General features: G+C 33.8%; 1 protein-coding gene across 2 annotated transcripts in view; it reads right to left on the reverse strand.

Annotated features, from left to right (window-relative positions):
* Wdr26 (WD repeat domain 26) overlaps positions 1-20969 on the reverse strand; it is a 43435-nt gene that overhangs the window by 14230 nt on the left and 8236 nt on the right. For both annotated transcript variants that reach the window (XM_046419239.2, XM_046419235.2), the window contains exons 4-8: positions 20197-20333; positions 15970-16067; positions 14607-14763; positions 8428-8566; positions 2790-2930 (exon numbers count right to left, since the gene is read on the reverse strand). In XM_046419239.2, coding sequence (XP_046275195.1) covers positions 2790-2930; positions 8428-8566; positions 14607-14763; positions 15970-16067; positions 20197-20333 — 672 coding nt within the window. The remainder of the gene's footprint in view (positions 1-2789; positions 2931-8427; positions 8567-14606; positions 14764-15969; positions 16068-20196; positions 20334-20969) is intronic.

The raw sequence follows: 20969 nt of genomic DNA on the forward strand, positions 1-20969 counted from the left end.
CAAGATACCTCTCTAAACAGAAATGTAAAGAAAAGAAAAAGAATGTTTAAAAAAAAGGAAGAAAAATAATAACTGGGATAGCTGGTTACTTTGGGATTCCTAATCAGAGAAATGAATTAACTGGCCTTACCACAAAAAGACCATAGCACTCAGAAGACCAATCAAGGACTTGAGTAGATATGATGAAATACATTAATTTCTCATTTTAAACCAACTGTATTAATAACTAAAACATATTTTTCCCCAAGTGAGATAATGAAAAGTTCAAAGCTACACACCTAATCCTTCTGAACTTCCATTCTTCTCCATCCAAAATTCTTTAAAAATTTTATTCTAAAAACTGCAGTTAATGTAATTAGTAATTCCTTAAGAACATGATTAATGGGTAGTAAAACTATGCCCTTAAACTATATATCATAGTCAAATGCTTACAATACAGTAAGGAAACAGAAATGAAAATTATTTTTCTGATATGTAACATTATTCCAATTAAAAGTTGCAGAAATAAAGAGGAATCTCTGTTCTTTTAGGCATAGTCATGCTACATTTGTTTCCAACTAAGTAAACATATTTAGTGATTGTAACCTTCAGATATTCTCCTGCTATAATTTTATAAATTATTCAACTTAGAAGGTATTCACATACCATTTAATCTAGTCCTGGTTCCGTTTTGTTCAGGGATTAGAAACAGGATCTGAGAGATAATAGCTGCCCTTGGTATAATAAAAGTACATGGGCATAAATTTCCTGTGAGAAATGGGCAATCAAAAGTAAAAATAAAAGGGTGAAAACAAAGGGTAAGATTAGGAACTGGGGCCAACTAATAAAGGCAGAGGGCACAGAAACAAGAAAACCAGATGTTTTCCTTACACTAAGGGGAAAAAAAAGTTCAGCAATCTTAAATCCTTTCCCCCAAATTGTTCAGCTGTTCTCTTTATTTGATTATGCTCAAAACAGTTAAGTATTATGAGGTTATCAGATAATTAGAAACCCACCTAAAAACACAAAAGAATAATCGAGAAAGAGATTAAAAGACTACTCTTTTAGAACAAAAGTAAAAAGTATAAAGTAGTGCACACAGTAAAACAGGCTAGAACACAGTTTGTCCAGAATTCAAAATTGACTCCAAGGAATACTATATAGTTGCTATAAATGATGTTCCTATTATAGAATTAAAGTTACATATTTCCTATCTTTGAAGAGGAAAAAAAAGAAATTTTAATGGGAAAAAATTTCTTTCTTTTGTCTAATCAGATTTACTTACAGCTCTGTTTTACGGGGAGAAAATCATCTATTTTCTTCTATGTTTTGCCAACTTCCCTGAACTCAATCACAAATATATCACTGATTAATTGCTACCTTGCTAAAAATGACACGAAACACATTTAGGGAACAACTGGAGATTTTGATGAAATGAATATTAGATATAGTTAATGTTAGCTATCACAGTGTTTAATTATGTAGGATAATGCTAGTTTTTAGGAGATACATACTTCCATATTTAGGAGTAAAATATATCTGCATTTTCAAATGCTTTCTACATGGACATATTTGAAGGTATTTATTTATATATATATATATATACACACACACACACATACATACATACATATAAAACAAAAAACTGAGAACTATCAAACCTATGATGGTGGGCATACGGGTCATCATTATATTATTCTTTCAACTTTTATTAACATTTTCGAATTCTCTGAATGAGCATAAGGAAACCTTACTATTAAAACAACAGAATTAGAATTATGTCATTTCATCTAAGATGCAGGTGCATCTTAGTATTCATTCTGTTCTCTATACCATCTTCATTATTTGAATTATCTGTGTGGTTTTATTTTCACACTCCTTATTAAAAGTTCCTGCATTCAAAATCCTGTCCCACCAAGTTATACTTTTTTTTTTTTTGATACTGGGGATTGAACCCATGAACCCATTGAACTCATGGTTGCTTTACCACAGAGCTACACCTCCATACATTTTGGTTTTTATTTGACAGAATCTTGCTAAGTTGGCTGAGGCTGGCCTGAAAATCCAGCCTCCCAAGTTGCTGGGATTACAGGCATGTGCCATCAGGCCCGGCCAGGTTATTCTTTTATACTCAAACCATATTCTGGACCATTCATTTCCTGAGATGTTGAACAAACAAAAATCACCTTATCAGTCAGCTTATATAAAAAAAAGTTTTAAAAAATTTTAAACTATTACCACAGGTATTCTAAAACACATAAATAATGGAGCAAATCTTATGCTGAGTTTTTCTAAAATGGGACCCTGGATAAAGTTCAAGTTTTTAATTTAGAAATAATAAAGCCTTAATAAAAATAAGTACTGAAAATATTATTCAGTTTTGCTAAACCAGCTCAGAATATTAAGTGTAGGTATGGAGATGAGGTAAATGCCATTAAAATGGGAAATTTTATTTAATGCTGATATTTTACACTTAGAAGTTAAGTTTTGTGTACAACTGTGAAAATATGCAACAAATGTAAAATCTTTTCTGAGGCACCACAGTAAGTAGTGGTCCATGGAACAAAAAGAAAAATGTACTGAAAGTGCTTACTGATCCATTCTTCCCAAAACTCTATTATTCAGCATATTTAAATTTATAAATCGGACACTTAAGTTTCACTTTCAGAACTACCCTTTGTAAGATACATTATAGTAATTTAGGTTGAATGGCTCTGTTCTATAAATCAAGAATGAAGTTTTTTCAAGAATATGTTTATAAGGAGTATTCTGTACTTAAGCTAAATAAAGAAAGAATGGAGCTTGCTCACTTGTACATTCCAAAGCCAAAGCTCAGAGCAGTCATCAGGGCCACAGGCAACAAGATAGTTGTCATCTGGACTCCATGCGATATAAGAAACACCATAAGCATGTCCTTCTAATGTTTTAAGCAGTTTTAGCAGGTGTGTATCCTAGAATGGAAGACATACAACTCAGTTAAATCCCACCCCTATAAGAACTTAAACAGCTATAAAGATGTGCTTTGAAAATATTAATTAATCTAAAGAACTTTTTATATCAATACCTCCTCATCAAATAGCTTGCTTCCTAAAAAACTGTTCAAATTTCCACATCCCACTATATATAGTGGGTATATAAGACACTGTGTACTAGATGAGAAATATGAAGATGACACAGAATTTGTCCAAGGAAACTAAAAACATATGGGCAGAACAAGAACTCACTCTTAATTTAATAGCTTGAGATATAATTTAGCACAAATTAATCTTTAGAAAGTGAGCAATTTATGGGCTTAATATATTCACAGAGTTGTGCAATCATTACTATAATTCATAATACTTTTACCACCCAAAAAGAAGTCCCTTAACCATTAGCAGTTACTCATTTCCCTTCTTAAAGGTTTCTGAAAACTACTATATCCCTATTTCTATGGATTTGCCTATTCCGGACATTTCATATAAATGAAATAATATGTAATCCAGTCTCTTGCAATTGGCTTCTTTCATTTTCAGGGTTTATCCATGGTATAGAATGTATTATCATTTTTACTGCTGAATAACATTCCATTTTACAGATACAGTACACTTTGTTTAACCATTCATCAGTTGATGAACATTTAATTTATATTTTTTGACTACTATGAATAATATGACCAAGAAGATATATGAGTTTTCATATGCATCTGTTTTTCTTTCTCTTTGTTATATACAGAGCAGTGAAATACCTGGGTTATATGATAACTCTATGCTTATCATTTTGAGAAACTGCCCAGCTATTTTCCAAGTGACTATACCATATTTTATTTCCATCAGCAAGTTACCACTTATTTAGCATTAATAAATATTAACATTTAATACTAACCCATAAACAATATTTCATTTAATCCTCACAAGTATAGGAGATGGGTCTTGCCCCTCCCTCATAACATTAAAATAAGAAATTTTATTTAATGCCATTAAAATGGGAAATTTTATTTTTGGGAAGGAAATGAGGCTTTATAAAGGTTAGAAACTTGCCTGTTTATAGCATACAGGAAGAATTTGAATCTGGGCTGCCCAACTTTAAGACCCATACTCTAAAGCTCTGTAGGCTGCATGGACATGAAAGTGGCAAATAACAAGGCTGGAAGAGTTGATATGTTCATTTTAGAAAAAGGTTCAATTTTATCCAGTGGGTGAAGAATCACTTAAAAATGTCAAGGTAGAGAATATATAATAAGATATTAGGTTTTAAGGAAAGGACTGGGACAACAATATGGAAGGTAAATTGGAATGAAGAGACAGGATAAAGAAACCTATAAAGAGCCAACACAACAGTAACAGTTCCCTAAAAATGAGGCTCTCATAAGGTAATCAGGGCTATATGTCAGATGAAAAGATACTTTCGAGATAAAAATGACATGACAGAATGTAACAAGAAAGTTCAAAGACAACCTCCAGATGTCTGGTTTAGGGAATGTGGATGAATATTGGCAGGGGGAGGGAAGGAAGGAAGGAAGGAAGGAAGGAAGGAAGGAAGGAAGGATGGATTTGGCTAAAGGTGAAAAGAAATGAGTTAAGTTTTAGACTTTGATGTAAAGACTGATTGAGCTTATTTTTGAGCCTGGTAGCCAGAATGGGTGGGGGTGGAAGTGGTATTGCAATACCAATGACATCCAAGCAGTTACAAATGGGTCTGGAACAGTCTGATAAAGTTAGGTGGTTCCCTTGTTTAAATGTCACTGAGAAGTGGTTATGTTTACTACGTTCTGTTTCTTCACCGGTGGGACTCTAATTTTATCATTCATATAATTGTCTAGTCCAAATATCCATTATTTTGACAGAATTAAATAATTAATAATGCAACTACTTCTGATTCTTTGGGAAGGAGGCAATGGGCACGAGGTATTTCTATTAGATGGACAGTATTAGGTCAAAGTGATATGCAACATTTACTATTTCTGACTAGCTTAACATCTTCCAGGAATAAACTCTGAGTTATAGTAATGGTTTGGAGCAATAAAAAAATTTGCTTCTAAATTGACTTAACTACTTTAGAAATATTTAACTCAAAGCCTTTTTTTCAGGGCTGGGGCTGTAGCTCAGTGGCAGAACGCCTGCCTAGCATACGTGAGGCTCTGGGTTCAATCCTTAGAACCACATAAAAATAAACAAATAAAAAATAAAGGTATTCTGTCCATCTATGACTACGAAAAACAAAAAACAAACCCCCAAAAGCCCACCTTATTTATTTCATGTACCTTAATGAAAAAAAAAAATCATCCTATTAAAGATGAAGTGGAAAACAAGAATATACCTTCACAAGTACGATGTCTTTATACAAATTTATTCACATGGAGTTTATATGATTTTGCTTGAATTTTGTGGGGAATGGGGAAATTCATTTTTTTTTTTTGGTACCAGGGATTGAACTCAGGAGCAATCAACCACTGAGCCACATCCCCAATCCTATTTTGTATTTTATATAGAGACAGGGTCTCACTGAGTTGCTTAGCCCTTCACCATTGCTGAGGCTGGTTTTGAACTCACAATTCTCCTATCTCAGCCTCCCAACCTGCTGGGATTACAGGTGTGCACCAACATAACCAGCTGGGAAATTCATTTTTTGGACAAAATTAAGAAAAACCGTTAGAAGAAACTAGGCACTGGAATCACATAAGATTAAATCTCACGGTTCTCTTTTTTTTCTATCCATTAAAAAAATAAAACACCAGCCAGGCATACTGGCATATATCTGTAAACCTAGCTATTAAGGAGACAAAGGCAAGAGTATTATAAGTTTGAGGCCAGTCTAGGCAACTGAGAGAGACCCTCAGCAACTTAGCAAGATTCTATCTCAAAACAAAAAACAAAAAGGACTGGGGATGTAGCTTAGCAGTAGAGTGCCTCTGGGTTCAATCCCCAGTAACACAACAAAGCAAAAACAATAACAAAAAAACTCCTTAGGAATGATACATGAGAGATCTTTCTTGATCTGCTGCTACTTGCTTCATTAATCTCAGTCTACACAAAACTCCTCCACCAAGCTGCCCAAATGCTAAGCCATATTTTCTTTCACCCAAGGGCCACTCCTAACTACCTTTGCTTAAACAGTTCTTTATCCCGTACTTCATTTAAGATTTAGTTTTCTTACTTTCCTCAGCTGTCCAGTTTCTAGAGAATTAATTCTATGAGCACTCACTATTAAACAATTATGGTTTATCACATATACTTAGTCTGTCTAAAGCAAAAGTACAATAGGCACTTATTTTATGATGCTAAATGAAGGGGGACTTTCATATATAGCCACCAGGAAAAAAGTTAATAAAGCACCCTTTTGATATTGTTGCCTTCCTTTTCAGATACCTTGTAAACAACTAAGTGAAAACAGAACTCCTTAGAACAGAATTCCAAGGCCATGATTTGATCCCACTTCTCAGTTTTATTTCCCACTTTTTGACATTATTGATTCTACTCTTTTTTGGAGTGGGAGAAAATAAGAGATGTTCCTTCTCTTCCTAGAACGTTTTCTTTTTTTCTCTACCTATGTGATATACTGTCAGGCTTTAATGAGGTACTACCACCTATGAAGCTCCTTTTGTTTTTCATAATACTTCATATGTATTTAGTATGATGCTTACTTCATTGCATTTTATTTTCCTTTCTAAACTTATATCCCCTTTACTGGGGTTCTTATGCTAGGATGTATGAGGAAGAGTCTAGGGATATACTCAGGGGTCTTTGAACACTTAAATGGGAAAAAGACAAATCTCTATTTTCATTTAACACCCTGAAATTCACCATTTTCTTCAATCTTAATGAGGGCAATTAACAAAATAGTGTTAGTATATTATATTAGGTAGCAGAGGGAGTACTAGGTAGCATATTAGGTAATATGGTAAATTAGTAATATTATGTGGTTCTTTTTTTATAATACTTATTTTTTTAGAAGTAGTTGGACACAATACCTTTATTTTGTTTATTTATTTTTATGTGGTGGTGAGGATCGAACCCAGGGCCTTGCATGTGGCTAGATGATTGCTCTACTGCTGAGCCACAATCCCAGCCCCTATGTGGTTCTTATCATTAAAGAAAACTCAAATACTTTCATATAATAGTTACAAATATTTACAATATTATTTTCATATAATATTATAGTTATATATATTTATGATATTATTTATGCCCATCACTAATTTAAAATTCTGGCAGTTTTTAGATTTGCTGCTCTTATTGTGTTATTATATTGCTTCTTTCTCTACATGATAACTATCTTTCAGCATAATTGGGTTTCCTAAGAAATCAGAGTCTGTAGGCTTGCTGGACTGCCAAAGGGGTATATGGTAACAACAAAAAAACCCTACCAAACCAACAAACAAAAAAATCCCCCCCCTCCCAATTCCTGCTTCATATTAAAGAATGTACCTTACCTCCCATCATTCATTGCATATCACAGGTATAAGAATTGCCGTATGCTCTCGAATTTGATTCTTTTAAAAATTATTTCCCTTATGGCTTTTATCCAGTTTTTCAACATAGGAGTGATCCCAAAACTTAATCCTGAGCTAATATCATATTTTAATTCTAAACTTTAAAATGAGTTTATTTACTTCATGATTTTAGAAGAACAGTTCCTAAATCAAGTATAGCTCCTCAATCATGTACTTCTCTGATTACTCAGTAAATGTTCAGGTTGAAAGAAAAGAAAATCTGTATGTCACCTGGTTATAAACAAAGATAAATCTGATATTTATTTATTTATTTATTTTTAAGTACCGGGGGATTGACTCCAGTGGTGCTTTACTACAAAGCTACATTCCCAGCCCATTTTATTTTGAGACAGGGTCCTGGCTAACTCACCAAGGCTAGCTTTAAACCTATTATCCTCCTTCTACCTTAGCCTCTCCATTTTGTACAGGAGTACAGGTGTGCACACTGTGCTTGGCTGTAGATCTAATGTTAGCGAGAACTCAGAATTTTAAATTCAGTGTCCAATATTTTCATATATACCACTGGGAAAAGGGGGAAAAGGTTTTACACAACAAGATCCATGAATTCTGCAAGATAACGAAGGATTTTAAAAGGCAAAGCAGTAATTAAGTCTTTTCTAACTTATAACAGAACGGACACTGTATTAATCTATAAAAAGTACTGCTAACACACAAATTAGCAGATATTCTCAGTTTCCTGAAAACAGGAGATATTAGCACCTCAGAGTTATTCAGGGAATTAAATTAAATAATGCATACAGATTTACCTATCACTAGTACCTAACACTCAACAATTTAAAGAATATTAATTTACACATTATCTAAACAACACAGGAAGAGGTAAGAAGTAATAAATATGATAAAAAATGCACTTGGAAAAGAATATTACTTATACCTGCACACTTTAAAATAGGTAACCAATGAGTTATATTCAAAATTATCTCCTTTTATAATCTAACCATTCATACTGGAATACATACCGGATCAACTTGCCATATGATAACTGTTGTATCTTTTGATCCTGTTGCTAGTTTAGTGCCATCATTAGAGAATTTACAGAACCATACTTCATTACAATGCTCCGTAAGTATCTGCTGAGTATAACAGGGGAACTGTCTCCTAAAACAAAGAAGTCCACACACAATCATTATTTCAAAACATTTCTGGAGATCACATCATAAACTTTAGAAATATAATATGAATGCACTTGCACATCTTAAGAATCAAGTTTACACTGGCACGTTAAAATACAGAAACCTTTTAGTCAAGGAAACCTTAGTGGGAGTCAGTAATCTAAATCTGCTTCAACTTAAAATTTAGTTCTTCCCACCTCTTTTGATATTATTTGATCTGATTTAAGTCAGTTCATAAAAGCAACAATAAGGGATCATGTAACTTGAATGGCATTAGCTGTTGTTCCAGAAAAGGAATAACATAACATCTTCAACTATAAAATCCCAGTTAAACTTAATTAGAAAAGCAACTTGGTATCATGAAAAGAGAACAGGCATGACAAAGAGTTTGGGTCCCTTCTTAGTCACAAGCTTTAATATCTTTAGCAAGTCATGTAACTCCTTCCTCTGAGCCTCAGTTCTCTCATTTATGAAAGGAGATTAATATCCATCTGACAAGGTTCTTAGGATTCTTTTAAGAATTAGAAAAAACACCTAAAATTCCTGGAATACATTGGATACTAAAGTAAGATAAATGGTATTATTTTTGGAGGAGCACAGAAGTACAATATATGCAGGGGCTGCCATAGTTTAAATAAAACATTAAGAATGGGGAAGGAATCTGACATATGCTCAAAACTAGCTCAGCCACTTACTGGCTATGATTCTTTAATTTTTATTTAATTTCTCAACCCAATTTTCCAACAATAAAGATAATGGTGCCTGCCTTTCAGAATTCCTTATATAAAGAGGATATAAGAGGATGAGATAATGAATATAAAGCATGGAGATGGAGTCTGATACTTAGCTAGTACTTCATAAATGGCAGCTATTATTATATGGTAAGAGCAAAGAATTCCTGACTTATGATTAAGTCTAACAAGTTAAAAAGGCAAAGTTTAAGAATGACTATTCCCATTAACTACTCACTTTAAAAAATCATTTCATCCTTTTTCAATCTGCCCATTAGCAATGTCCAATAGAACTTTCTGTGACAGTGAAAATGCTATATACTTGTGCTGCCCAACAAAGCTACATATAGATATTAAACAACTTGAAATATGGGTAGTAACTTCAAAGAACTTAATTTGAATTATTTTACACTTAAAGTTAAATGGTCACATACAATTAGTGGCTACTGTTTGGATAGCATAACTCCCTATATAATCTATAAACCTGAAATGTTCCAAAATCTGAAACTTTTTGAACATTAACATGACAACACAAGTGGAAACTTCCATCCCTGACCTCAATATTGTACAGAATTACCTTTAGGATAGATATATGAAAAATTCAAATCCAAAACACTCTTGGGTTCCAAGTATTTTGGATAAGGGACATTCAAACTACATTATAAATTCTCTGTATTATTAAAAAATTACTTAAATATTAGTATCTAAAATTTTAAGTTTATCTTAAAAAATGTTCTTCCCTATTTTTTCTCCAACTACTAAATCATTTAGAGGCCTCATATGGTGATATGCACTTAGAGTCCCAGAATTTAGGAGGAGGTTGAGGCTGGAGGATTGCTTGAATCCACAAGTTTGAGCCTGGCAACATAGCAAGACCCTATCTCAAAATAAACAACAAACTCCCACAAAACACACACACATATTTAAAAAATATATTTATTTATGTTGATATATTTAGACAATTCATCAACCTGATAGGTAATAAATATATTTTAAAATATATTACTATTCTTTACCTGGCACATATGACAATGGCAATCTGCCTCAATGTCTGCCTATTTGGAAGCTGATTTAACCTTTCAGATTAACTACAAATTGCTTCAATATTAAATGAACTATTATTCTACTCTAACCTTAATCAATATTAAGTGAACTATTATTCTACTCTAACCTGAATTATAAGCAATACAAGCTGGCATTATTAAGCACATACTAGGTGCCAAACACTGTGTATGACGCTCTACATACAACATTTCTAGTTCTCAAAACTACCTTGTAAGAGAAATTCTATCATCCTGGTTTTTGTGAGGCTCAAAGAAGCAAAAAGTTCAGCAGATACCATAAAAATGATAAAGAAATGAAACAGTTTTTCGGGGGGGGGGGCACAATTGGGGATTGAACTCAGGGGTGCTTTACCACTGAGCTATATACCAGGTCCTTTTTATTTTGAGATGGTCTCACCAAATTGCTGAGGTTGGTCTTGAACTTGTGATCCTCCAGCCTCAGCCACCCGAGTTGCTGTGATTACAGGTATGCACTACCATATTTGACCTGAAATAGGGTTTGAACCTATGGCAAGGCCAGTTTTCTTTGCATTTGTTACTTTCAAATAATATTTTTCAGACTGGATAAAATTCCAATCAAGTAATTCAAATGGCTTAAATTGATCATGAGTAAAAAGTATCTGAATCAGGGTAGTAAAATATCTTTAAGGAAGGACTGATTCATAATCAAAATTATAGGCACAAGTCATCTAATCTGACAATCAGTTATACCTGAGTATCACTAAAGTGGCATTTAAATCATCATTATTATCATTATTTAAACAATCTTTTAAAAAGACTAATAACAGCCCACTTTACTACAAGCCTATTTTTAGGTATATACAAGTGATAGTTAATATTCTGTTGCTATCAAATATACTTAAGATGATGTTAAAAGCAGTACCTTCTGATATAAGACTGATTAAAATGTAGCATTTTAACCAAATGAATCTTCAAAATGTACCTATATTTTATAACAATCCTTTACTAAAAAATTAATACTTATAAAAACTACCTATAGACATCCTTCCATTGGTTGTTGGTAAAAAAAAAAAAAAAAAATCCACAGAATTATTTTTTTAAGTAAATGACTGTTTACTGGTCAAATTCAGCCTCAAGTATGTGTATACTAACAATGTGAAGAACAGAAATTATATGCAATATCTAAAGAAAACTTTTTAATGTTGATCAGGATTTTTAAAAACATCCTAACTTGGTTATTCATAATCAATTCTTTACACACCAGAGAGAAGAGACAAAAGCTGGGGTTAGGTTTCAGTACTAAAATTTAACTTCAGAAAATAGTTTTCTAATTTCAATGCTAAAATCTAGTTTCTAGAAGAAAGTAAAGCAGATAAATATTATCAGCTCTTCTTTTGAAGATCTCTAACTGAATACTAAGAATTAAATCAAATTCAGGTTCTATTTTCCTAGTTCAGCAATGAAGGGTATAATTCATTCTCAAGACTGCAGATACTGACTTAATGCCTTAGGTCACCCCCTTAGCATCTTGAAAAATTGAACTTGAGTGAACAGTTAAGGCTGACTCCTGCATTTCAGGTATGGGGAAACTGGGTAGATCCTCACAGAGAATTCAAGAAAGGAAGTTCGATTTTGAAAATGCTGTGCTTAAAATACTTGAGCAACAAATATTTGTTATTACAAATTGTTGTATTAGGTCTAAAACTTAGGAGGATTCTGTAGCTCTAGTTTATTTCTATGAGTCACTGGATCCACACAAGTATAACTTAAGTAATAGAGAAAGATGAGAAAAGAAACAACTCTGGAATACACACTAACTAAAGGGAGAGGTAAAGAGGAGGAACCTGAGGAGGAGTCAGGAGTACAACCAAGAGTCTGGAATATGAATCAAAGAAGAAAAAGGTTCAAAGCAAAATGGTCAAATGCTATAGAAAGCTCAAGATACAGCTTAGAAGTATCCAATGAATTTGATAAAGAGGTTGTTTTACATCAACATCAGCATCTGTTCTGATGTTGTGTTAGCTGCGTTACAGAAATCTGGAGTGAAGAAAAAGTAAAGAAGTGAACTCTGTAAATGCACAGTTGGGCAATGATTTCAAGACTTTAGCTCTGAAGGAGGGAGATATGGTGGTAGTAACTATGAGGAGCAAAAAGTTTTTGTTTGTTTTAAGATTACAAAAAAAGACTGTCCAGGGGCTGTAGCTTAGTGGTGGAGCACTTGCCTAGCATGTGTGAGGCACTGGGTTCAATTCTCAGCACTGCATATAAATAAATAAGTCCATCAACAACTAAAAAAAAAAGAGACTGTCCTACCAATGTTTTTTTCTTTCTTTCTTTTTTTCCATTTTAGATGGACACAATACTTCATTTATTTTTTTAATACCAGGGATTGAACTCAGGGGCACTCAATCACTGAGCCAGCCCTATTTTGCATTTTATTAGAGACAGGGTCTCACTGAGTTGCTTAGCACCTCACAGTTGCTGAGGCTGGCTTTGAACTCACAATTCTCCTATCTCAGCCTCCCAAGTGGCTGGGATTACAGGCATGCATCACCAAGCCCCGCTACCAATGGTTATTTCTGAAGAACAACTCTTTCAGTTCTATGTAAAACCTTGGAATGCTTTCTACATTGGATTATGAGAACCTGACCCAATTTGGAAGACAGAAAAAAATTAAGGTAAGTATTCACTATCATTTAGTTTCACAGGTACTGATAGAAAAATTAAAGCAATTGGGAAAAATGCATACCACATTCCCATACATTTCAGTCTCCAAACAGGAAGGTGAGCTCTTAACCTTCTGATGCCTCTAGTTATCACAGCAATACATTTATGAACCACGAAAATGATGTGAGGCCACAACCGCTTTCATTTTATGTTGTTCTCAAAACCCTTAAAAGAACTATGAAACATGAAACTATAGCTTTTTAATCAATTATCTTCTTATTTTTCAATTTAAATGGAAAGATTTAAAAATTCTCAAACAAGTCAAAGAATAATATTTAAAAAGAGTGAAAAGGATCTCTAGTCACTTTGTTAGAATACTTAAGAGATGTACCAAGTAATAATCTAATACTTTGAGATGACTAATACTTCTAATTTAAGACCAACAGTTCAGATAATTTTATTTTTTAAATTTTAAGTGGGGAGACTAGGGTCAAAATGACATCCCCAACTGGGTTGTGGGGCTTAGGTTTAGCTTAATGGGAGAGTCCTTACCTAGCATTCATGAGGTCTTGGGTTTCACCCCTATACCAATCACCCTCCAAAAACAGTAGTTTATGCTTACCTAAAATATTATTTTATACAAAAGTACAGATGTATTTTATGTTTATTCAGAAGTTCTTTGTTTATTCAAAGCTGTCACACATGCCTTTTTTTTTTTTAAATTAGTTTTGGAGATTGAAACTCAGGGTTACTCTACCAGTGAGCTACCCCTCCAACCCTCTTCATTTAAAATTTTTAACACAAGGTCTATATTGTCCAGGCTGGCCTTAAACTTGCCATCCTCCTGCCTCAGCCTCTGGAGTAGTCAGAATTACCTGTGTTTGCTACCACATGTGGCACATGAACACCTTTGTCCTTTTTAGTCATGCTACTTTCTCTAGGTCTTTGATTGAGCTTTACTAAAAGCAATGTAGCATGTGTACTACAGCTGTTCCCCTTTCTGTTTGGTTTCATCAGAACCAAAGTAATTTCCTTCCTAGTTTGATAGACTACCAATTTGTTTTTCAGTATTTTAAAATTAAAGCTCTGCTTTAATTTTGGAGATCATTATTAAAATACAAGGAGACTTTTATCAAAATACTCCTGATGTTGGAAGACAAGCCTGCATTCTTATAAATTTGGTTATATATGTAGGTAAGTATAATACCAAAATGCACACTAGAAAGTTAATAACCATTATTCTAATTATTTTGAGAATATCTCTTGTCTAAACAGAACTTTATAGCCAGAAAATAATGGGCCAAAGTTAAACTATGTTAGATACAGAAAATGACTAACCAAACCCAAAGAAAAGAAAGAGGAGAAAAAATTGGCTTTCCAATTTCTGATCTTGAATATAGTTTACTATATAGGCATGTACAAATTTTTCTTAATTTTCAATTTTAGTAGTTTTAGCTTTACTTATGAACAAATGCTAAATCAGACAATTTGTTATATAGCTACAGGGTAAAATTCTAAAAAAGAATACGTTCTATTGAAAAGTTCAAAACTGTGTTTGTAAAAATGTTAGCATTTTCCAGAATATAGGAAGTTTTTCTCTTACCTACTACAAACATGATCTATAAGTAGAGACACAGAATCTAGATTATTATCAAGTTTGGTATTGTGATATAGGCACCGATCCCTTTGTAGTTCCACCGCCTGCCGCAGAAGAGTCTGTAAACGCCGTGGGGGAAGCATCACTGATGGTGGTAAATAGGCTTTAATAAAAGATATTTTAAAAAAGAGAAATAAAAATAATAATAAACCGTAAACTTTAATTTAGACATTTACTCATCATCTGCTGTACTTGTCCCTATCTCAATAATATTGTGTTTCTTAAACAGACAAGTTCTAGAGGGTGTGATATAATGTGAATTCTAAGAATATTTATCAAAAGTTACAGTGATGATGCCACTAGATGGGCATATACTTGGGTAGGAGGGCTTTATTTTGTAGGTGAATCTTCTGAAAACCCCAACAAAAACAAAGAAAAGTATAAGATGATCAAAAGAAAATCTAATGATGATTGTGTATTAGTGGGAAGTCAGTCATATAAAAACACTCCAATTAGCAAGTCAAACTGCAGGAACAGGTTAAGTTCTAGTTCCCATCAAATGGCTCCTAATGCCAAGGATACTGTGGTAATTCAGATAATAACTGGTAATACTTTTTTTCCCCCCTTTTTGGTACTGGGGATTGAACCTGGTGGTGGTGCTTTATATTCTTATCCCTTTTTATTTCGAGAAAGGGTTTCCTGGATTGCCCCACTAACTTCAAACACAGTCCTCCCGTCTCAGCCACTGGGATTACAGGCATGCACCACCAAGCCCAGCTGAGGTGTTTTGAAATCAATAACAACCTATTCCTTCAATACCTATTCCTTTCCAAACTCATGGTTTTCTGATTCTCAGGATTTCTACCCCTACTTCAACATAAAAACTACATAATAATACATAATAATTTAAGAAAAGAGAAGGTCTTTTACACAAAGATATGGCAAAAATGAAGTGCCTACTACAAAGTTATGTAACACAGTGGGGTAAGAATAAAACAATGTACCTAAAAAAATTCCCGACCTCAGTATTGAAATCAACAAAACTTGAAAATGCTTGTGGCTTAAGGCTGTGGTTTACATACTTTTCTCTAACCATAGTACTTTTCCTCCAAAGAAACTTAAGAAAAGCATCACTATATAATACAAATAAAAGGAAAACTGTTCTGGGACAAGCACCCTCTCACTGACTCCTGAGGTTAAATACGATAATTTGAAAATCTTTGGTTTAAAGGACTTCTCAATGGATTCTCATCATCTTCTATAAGCACTCAAAAAAAGTATGTCTAGATATAGATCTTCCTAATTGATCTATAATATCTATTTCTAATCTTAGAGAAAACAAAAAAGCAGCGAATATTAAGATTCTTACTCTGGAGTTTGTCCAACAGTTTGGATCGGGAAGCTGTCCCTTTGCCTTCCCATTCTGCTTTTGCACGTAGGTCTTCTGCATGACTACACATCAGATACCTAAAAATCAAAAGAGAAAGCAACAAACATCAAACCCTTTTCTTTGGAATATAATTTAAAAATACTGACTATATTTTGGTTATCCAGTTTTTACTAATACATATCAAGAATGAATTTCTACAGTGGACCCAACTCATTCATATAATCTGGAATCTATATATAATTACTAAAATGTAATGCAATAATTACAGCTAAATATACAATACTACTGTTATCCATTAGATTTTACTCTTATAAATTGTGTATATGTAGCTCTTATTGTGTGCCAGGCTCTATTCTGAGCCCTTGACACGTTTCACTGAATGTTCAAAACAATCCTGTATGAAATAAGCACCATTATTATTCTACTTCTATAAATGAAGTAATCTACGTACAAAACTAGCCTGGGGGGAGGTTGGGTAAAGAGACAAACTGTAATGTAGAAACCTAGGCATTCTCATGGCAGGCCTTACTTTTAACCACTGCTAACTTCATGGCTTCTGAACAATAAACCAAAACATTAACTACAACAAAAAAAACCCTTAAATGATATTTACACTAATTAAACAAAAAACAACATACCTTCAAGAGTTTATAACAAATAATCACTTAAGAAATGGTATAAATAGACAACATCCTTGTCATCCTGTGAAAGGCACTGAAATCCTAGAGCACAAAATCTGGGATTTTTGAACTCACTCTACGTACAAAGTGGCATAACCACTGAAGTTCATGGATTCTGGAGAATACATAAGAGTCCCCTGCTGTGTGGCTCTAACTTGGTTCTGGGTCTTCTAAGAATGGAATTTAAGAATAAAAGCAGTGAAGGCACTCGATTCAAACATGGAAATTAGACCTGGCAACTAACTCTCTTGCTGTTTTGTCTGGTATTCTGCCAAACAAATCTGACTTGTAAAAAGGTTATTCCACAGGGCTGTTAGGATTAAGATGAAGTATATGAAATACTTGCTCTATTACCTGCTGTATGGGCAAAGCTCAATAAATGATAGGTATCAGAAACCTCTCAGTTAATATGAGCACTGTCACTTCCTTTACTTTCTGTATTCCTCCCCCACCCTGATAATGGAAATTGAACCCAGGGATGTTCTACCACTCAACTACATCCCAGCTCTTCTAAATTTTTATTTTGAGACAGGGTCTTGCTAAATTGTCAAGGCTGGCCTAGAATTTGTGACCTTCTTGCCTTAGCCTCTTGAGTAACTGGGATTACAAACACGAGCCACGATGCCAGGCGTGCCCCCTTCTCAACTGCAAAACACTTATCTCACTTAAGAGTACAAATAATTTAATGGCTTCTTACCCAACAGAATTATCTGTTCTCTTGCTATATAGTATACAATAGTGACTCAGATGATGAAAAGATCTTACTTTAAACAAAACAAAAAAAAGTGCGAATAATTGTACAAAAAAAAAAAAAAAAAGCCCAAAACAAAACAAAAAAACACCCAATCAGAAGTTTTATAAGTGAAAATTTTGTTTCTAAAATAACTTTCTGGGCTAATTTACTATCCACTATCAGTAATTGTATGGGGTGGGGTGAGGTGAGAGCTGGCTGGGGTTGTAGCTCAGTGGTAGAGAGCTTACCTAGCATGTGAGAGGCACTGGGTTCAATCATCAGCACCACATTTAAAAAAAAAATTATATATATATATATATACACACACATATATATACATACATACATACACACACACACATATATGCACACACACACACATATATAATTTTTTAAAAAATTTTTTAGTTATACATGGACACAATATCTTTATTTTGTTTATTTATTTTTACGTGGTTCTGAGGATTTGAACCCAGTGCCTCACATGTGAGAGGCAAGCTCTCTGACACTGAGCCACAACCCCAGCCCTATATAATTTTTTAAAGGTATAAAAAAATAAGTAACATTAAAAAAAAATTGCATGGGAAAATCACAAACTTTTTAAACTTTGCAAAAGTGACCTGTGGTTGCTTCTGTGCCCTTTGGAAAACATAAATTAAACCTGAGGTTTTAAATGAATGTCTGTTTATGTAAAGTCACAAAGTATAAATGAAAAGACAAAAAGAAATCAAGAATTCTGATCCCAGTTCCACATCTCGTCATCCCTTGGTCAAAAATTCAGGGAATAAACTTGACACTGATGTCTACTTTAGAATAAAAGCTAAATACTAAATTATAAATTCTGTTATCAGAGCAGACAAAATAAATCCATCATGTGAATGATATTTAGGTGACAAAGATATCAGATACCTTATAAAAAAGATAATCAGAACAAAGTAATTTGTCAACCACAATACCAAAATATCTAGCAGAATTTTATTGTTTCAAGACTTATGACTTTGGAATAAGTCAAACCAGGTTTTGAGAATTGGCTCTTTGATTTATTAGTTTTATTTTGGGCTGATACTTCTTTAAGACTTGGCTTTCTTATTTGTAAAATAACGATCTGCTTCCTTGGCCCATTTTTTGGTCCAAAAATTTGTTATGTATTAGATATTCTCTAGATGCTGGGGCCAGACAGCATAGTGAAATATGCTATAAAGAAAAATATTCCCAGCTAATTGGGAGAATGAGGCAGGAGGATCACAAACTGGAGGGCAGACTCAGCAACTTAGCAAGACCAAAGGGTTGGGGCTGGAGCTGTGGCTCAGTAGTAGCACACTTGCCTGGCATGCATGGGGCCCTGGGTTCAATTCTTAGCACCACATATAAATAAATAAAATAAATGAATAAAGGTTACCAACTTAAAAAAAAATATATATGTATATATAAAATACAAAGGACTAGAGGTACAGGCTCAGTGACAGAATGCCCCTGGGTTCAATCCCTAATATTGCAAAACAACAACAAACAGTGGACAGTTGCAAGAGAGGACATTTGGGCTGGGACCTGAGGAACTAGTAGCCAAAGCTTAGGAGAAATGCATTTAAGACAGGCTGTGCAAATGACTTAAGGTTTGGCAAGTTAAGGAAAATAATTAGTGTCACTAGAAAGTAATGAATAAAGAAAAAGCAAGAAAGGATGGGGGTGTGGATTTTGTGTGCTTAAATAGAGATTCTGGGTTTTATTTTAAATGTTCCAGAAAGCTAGGGAAAGGTTTTAACCAAGGGAGCAAAATGGCTTAATTTATGTTTTATTATGTATTTTTCTGGCTGCTATGTGAAATATGTATGGTTAAGGGCTTAAGGAATTCAATAAGGTAGGAAGTTACTATAATATTTTAAGAGACTTGAATCTTAAGGATTAACCAGGATAGAAATTGTGGAGCTGAAGAGAAATGGACATATTTGGAATGTTTTTGAAATTAGGCCATATGTGTCAAAGTTAAAAGACAAAGAAAAAGCAAAGATAAGGCTTAAGTTTTTTGTTTGAGCAACTGGGTCTTCCATTTACTAGAGGCAACATGAACTAGGTCTGTAGGGGCATGGGTGGAAAGTAAAACTGCAATCAAGAATTCTGTTTTGAATATATAACTTTGAGATACATATTAAAATCCAAGTGGAGACTGTTAAGTAGGCTATTAAGAGTTCAGATGACAGGGTATACTTAAGAGCCGTTAGCATTTAGATGGAACATGAAAGCATATTATAGAAAGATTACTTTTTCTAAGTTTATAGAACAAGAAAAGAAGAGGGACCCAGAACCAAGACTTTGGGTATTCTAACATTTAAAGGATTATCCAGGCATGGTGGTATACACCTGTAATACTAGAGGCTTAGGAGGCTGAGGCTGGAGGATTGCAAGTTCAAAGCCAGCCTCAGCAACTTAGCAAGACCCTGTCTCAAAATAAAAAGTAAAAAAAAAAGGGCTGGGGATGTAGCTCAGAGGTAGGATGATCCTGGGTTCAATACCAAAAAATGTTGTATGCACTTCATTGTTTACTGTGATCCAAGCCACAGAGTTTGTAAAAATTTTGAAATAGCATTTCACAGGCATTACTTATTGCTTTTATTCTTTCACCTATTTATATATCTTCCTTTCTAGGATGATAAAAATAGGTTGTACACACATCAATGAATTTATCCACCAAATTTCCAGATGTTCACATGAAAAAATGTTACTACTTTGGCCAATGGTAACTTTTGTAAAAATAGCCTCTTCATCAACCTGGAGTCTTAAACTCAGCTTCCTTACCCACTAAGAACATGAATGCGTTCTGTATTGTATTTCAGTGGCGTCAATTCACAGCGTAGAACTTGAAGTGCCTCCAGGACCTTGCCATCCTCCAGGTATTCCAGGTACTTCTGCTGCAGCAGCAAAAACTTCATCCTCTGACATGACAGAAAGCAGCAGTCAGGGGAAAAAAGTTGATGGAAGTTTCAGAAAATGTTTGTGCCTAAACAGAACAGTAGAAACCATTCTACTATGCCCTTTGAAAGTATTTTTATAAAGCTTCAAGATGACTCAAAATATGTAGCTTAATAGAGTCATAGTAGATTAAATCTGATTTTGCTCAATTTTACATCTTAGGAAAATTGCCTTGACTCTTAAACCAGACAAGACCATTAGTGACCAAGGCTTCATCAACGCAGGAAAAAAATGAATTCTATCCTACATGTTCCTCCAGAATTTTATTTCTTGTATTAAAATTTTTAACTATTCCAAGAATTCCAAATTTGCTTTTTAAAAACGTCTGACTTTTATAATAAGGTACTGAAGGGTTTTATGCAACAAGCTTCGAAAACACTGGAGAGAAACCAATTAACAGAAGAATGATTTAAAAGCCATGACGTGGTAAGCTAAAGGTGTAGCTTAGTGTAGAGCACTTGCCTAGTATGCCTGAAGCCCTCAGTTTGATTCCTCATACCACGAAAACAAAAATTATTAACACAACAACAACAAAAAACCCAAAACAATGTAAAAGATGAATTAAGCAGTTCAGAAAGTAAGAAACAATATCTAACAAA

This window comes from Marmota monax, unplaced genomic scaffold (assembly GCF_021218885.2).
Source record: "Marmota monax isolate L192 unplaced genomic scaffold, Marmota_monax_Labrador192_F-V1.1 WCK01_AAM20220418_F8-fsc00153, whole genome shotgun sequence".
Lineage (NCBI taxonomy): Eukaryota > Metazoa > Chordata > Mammalia > Rodentia > Sciuridae > Marmota > Marmota monax.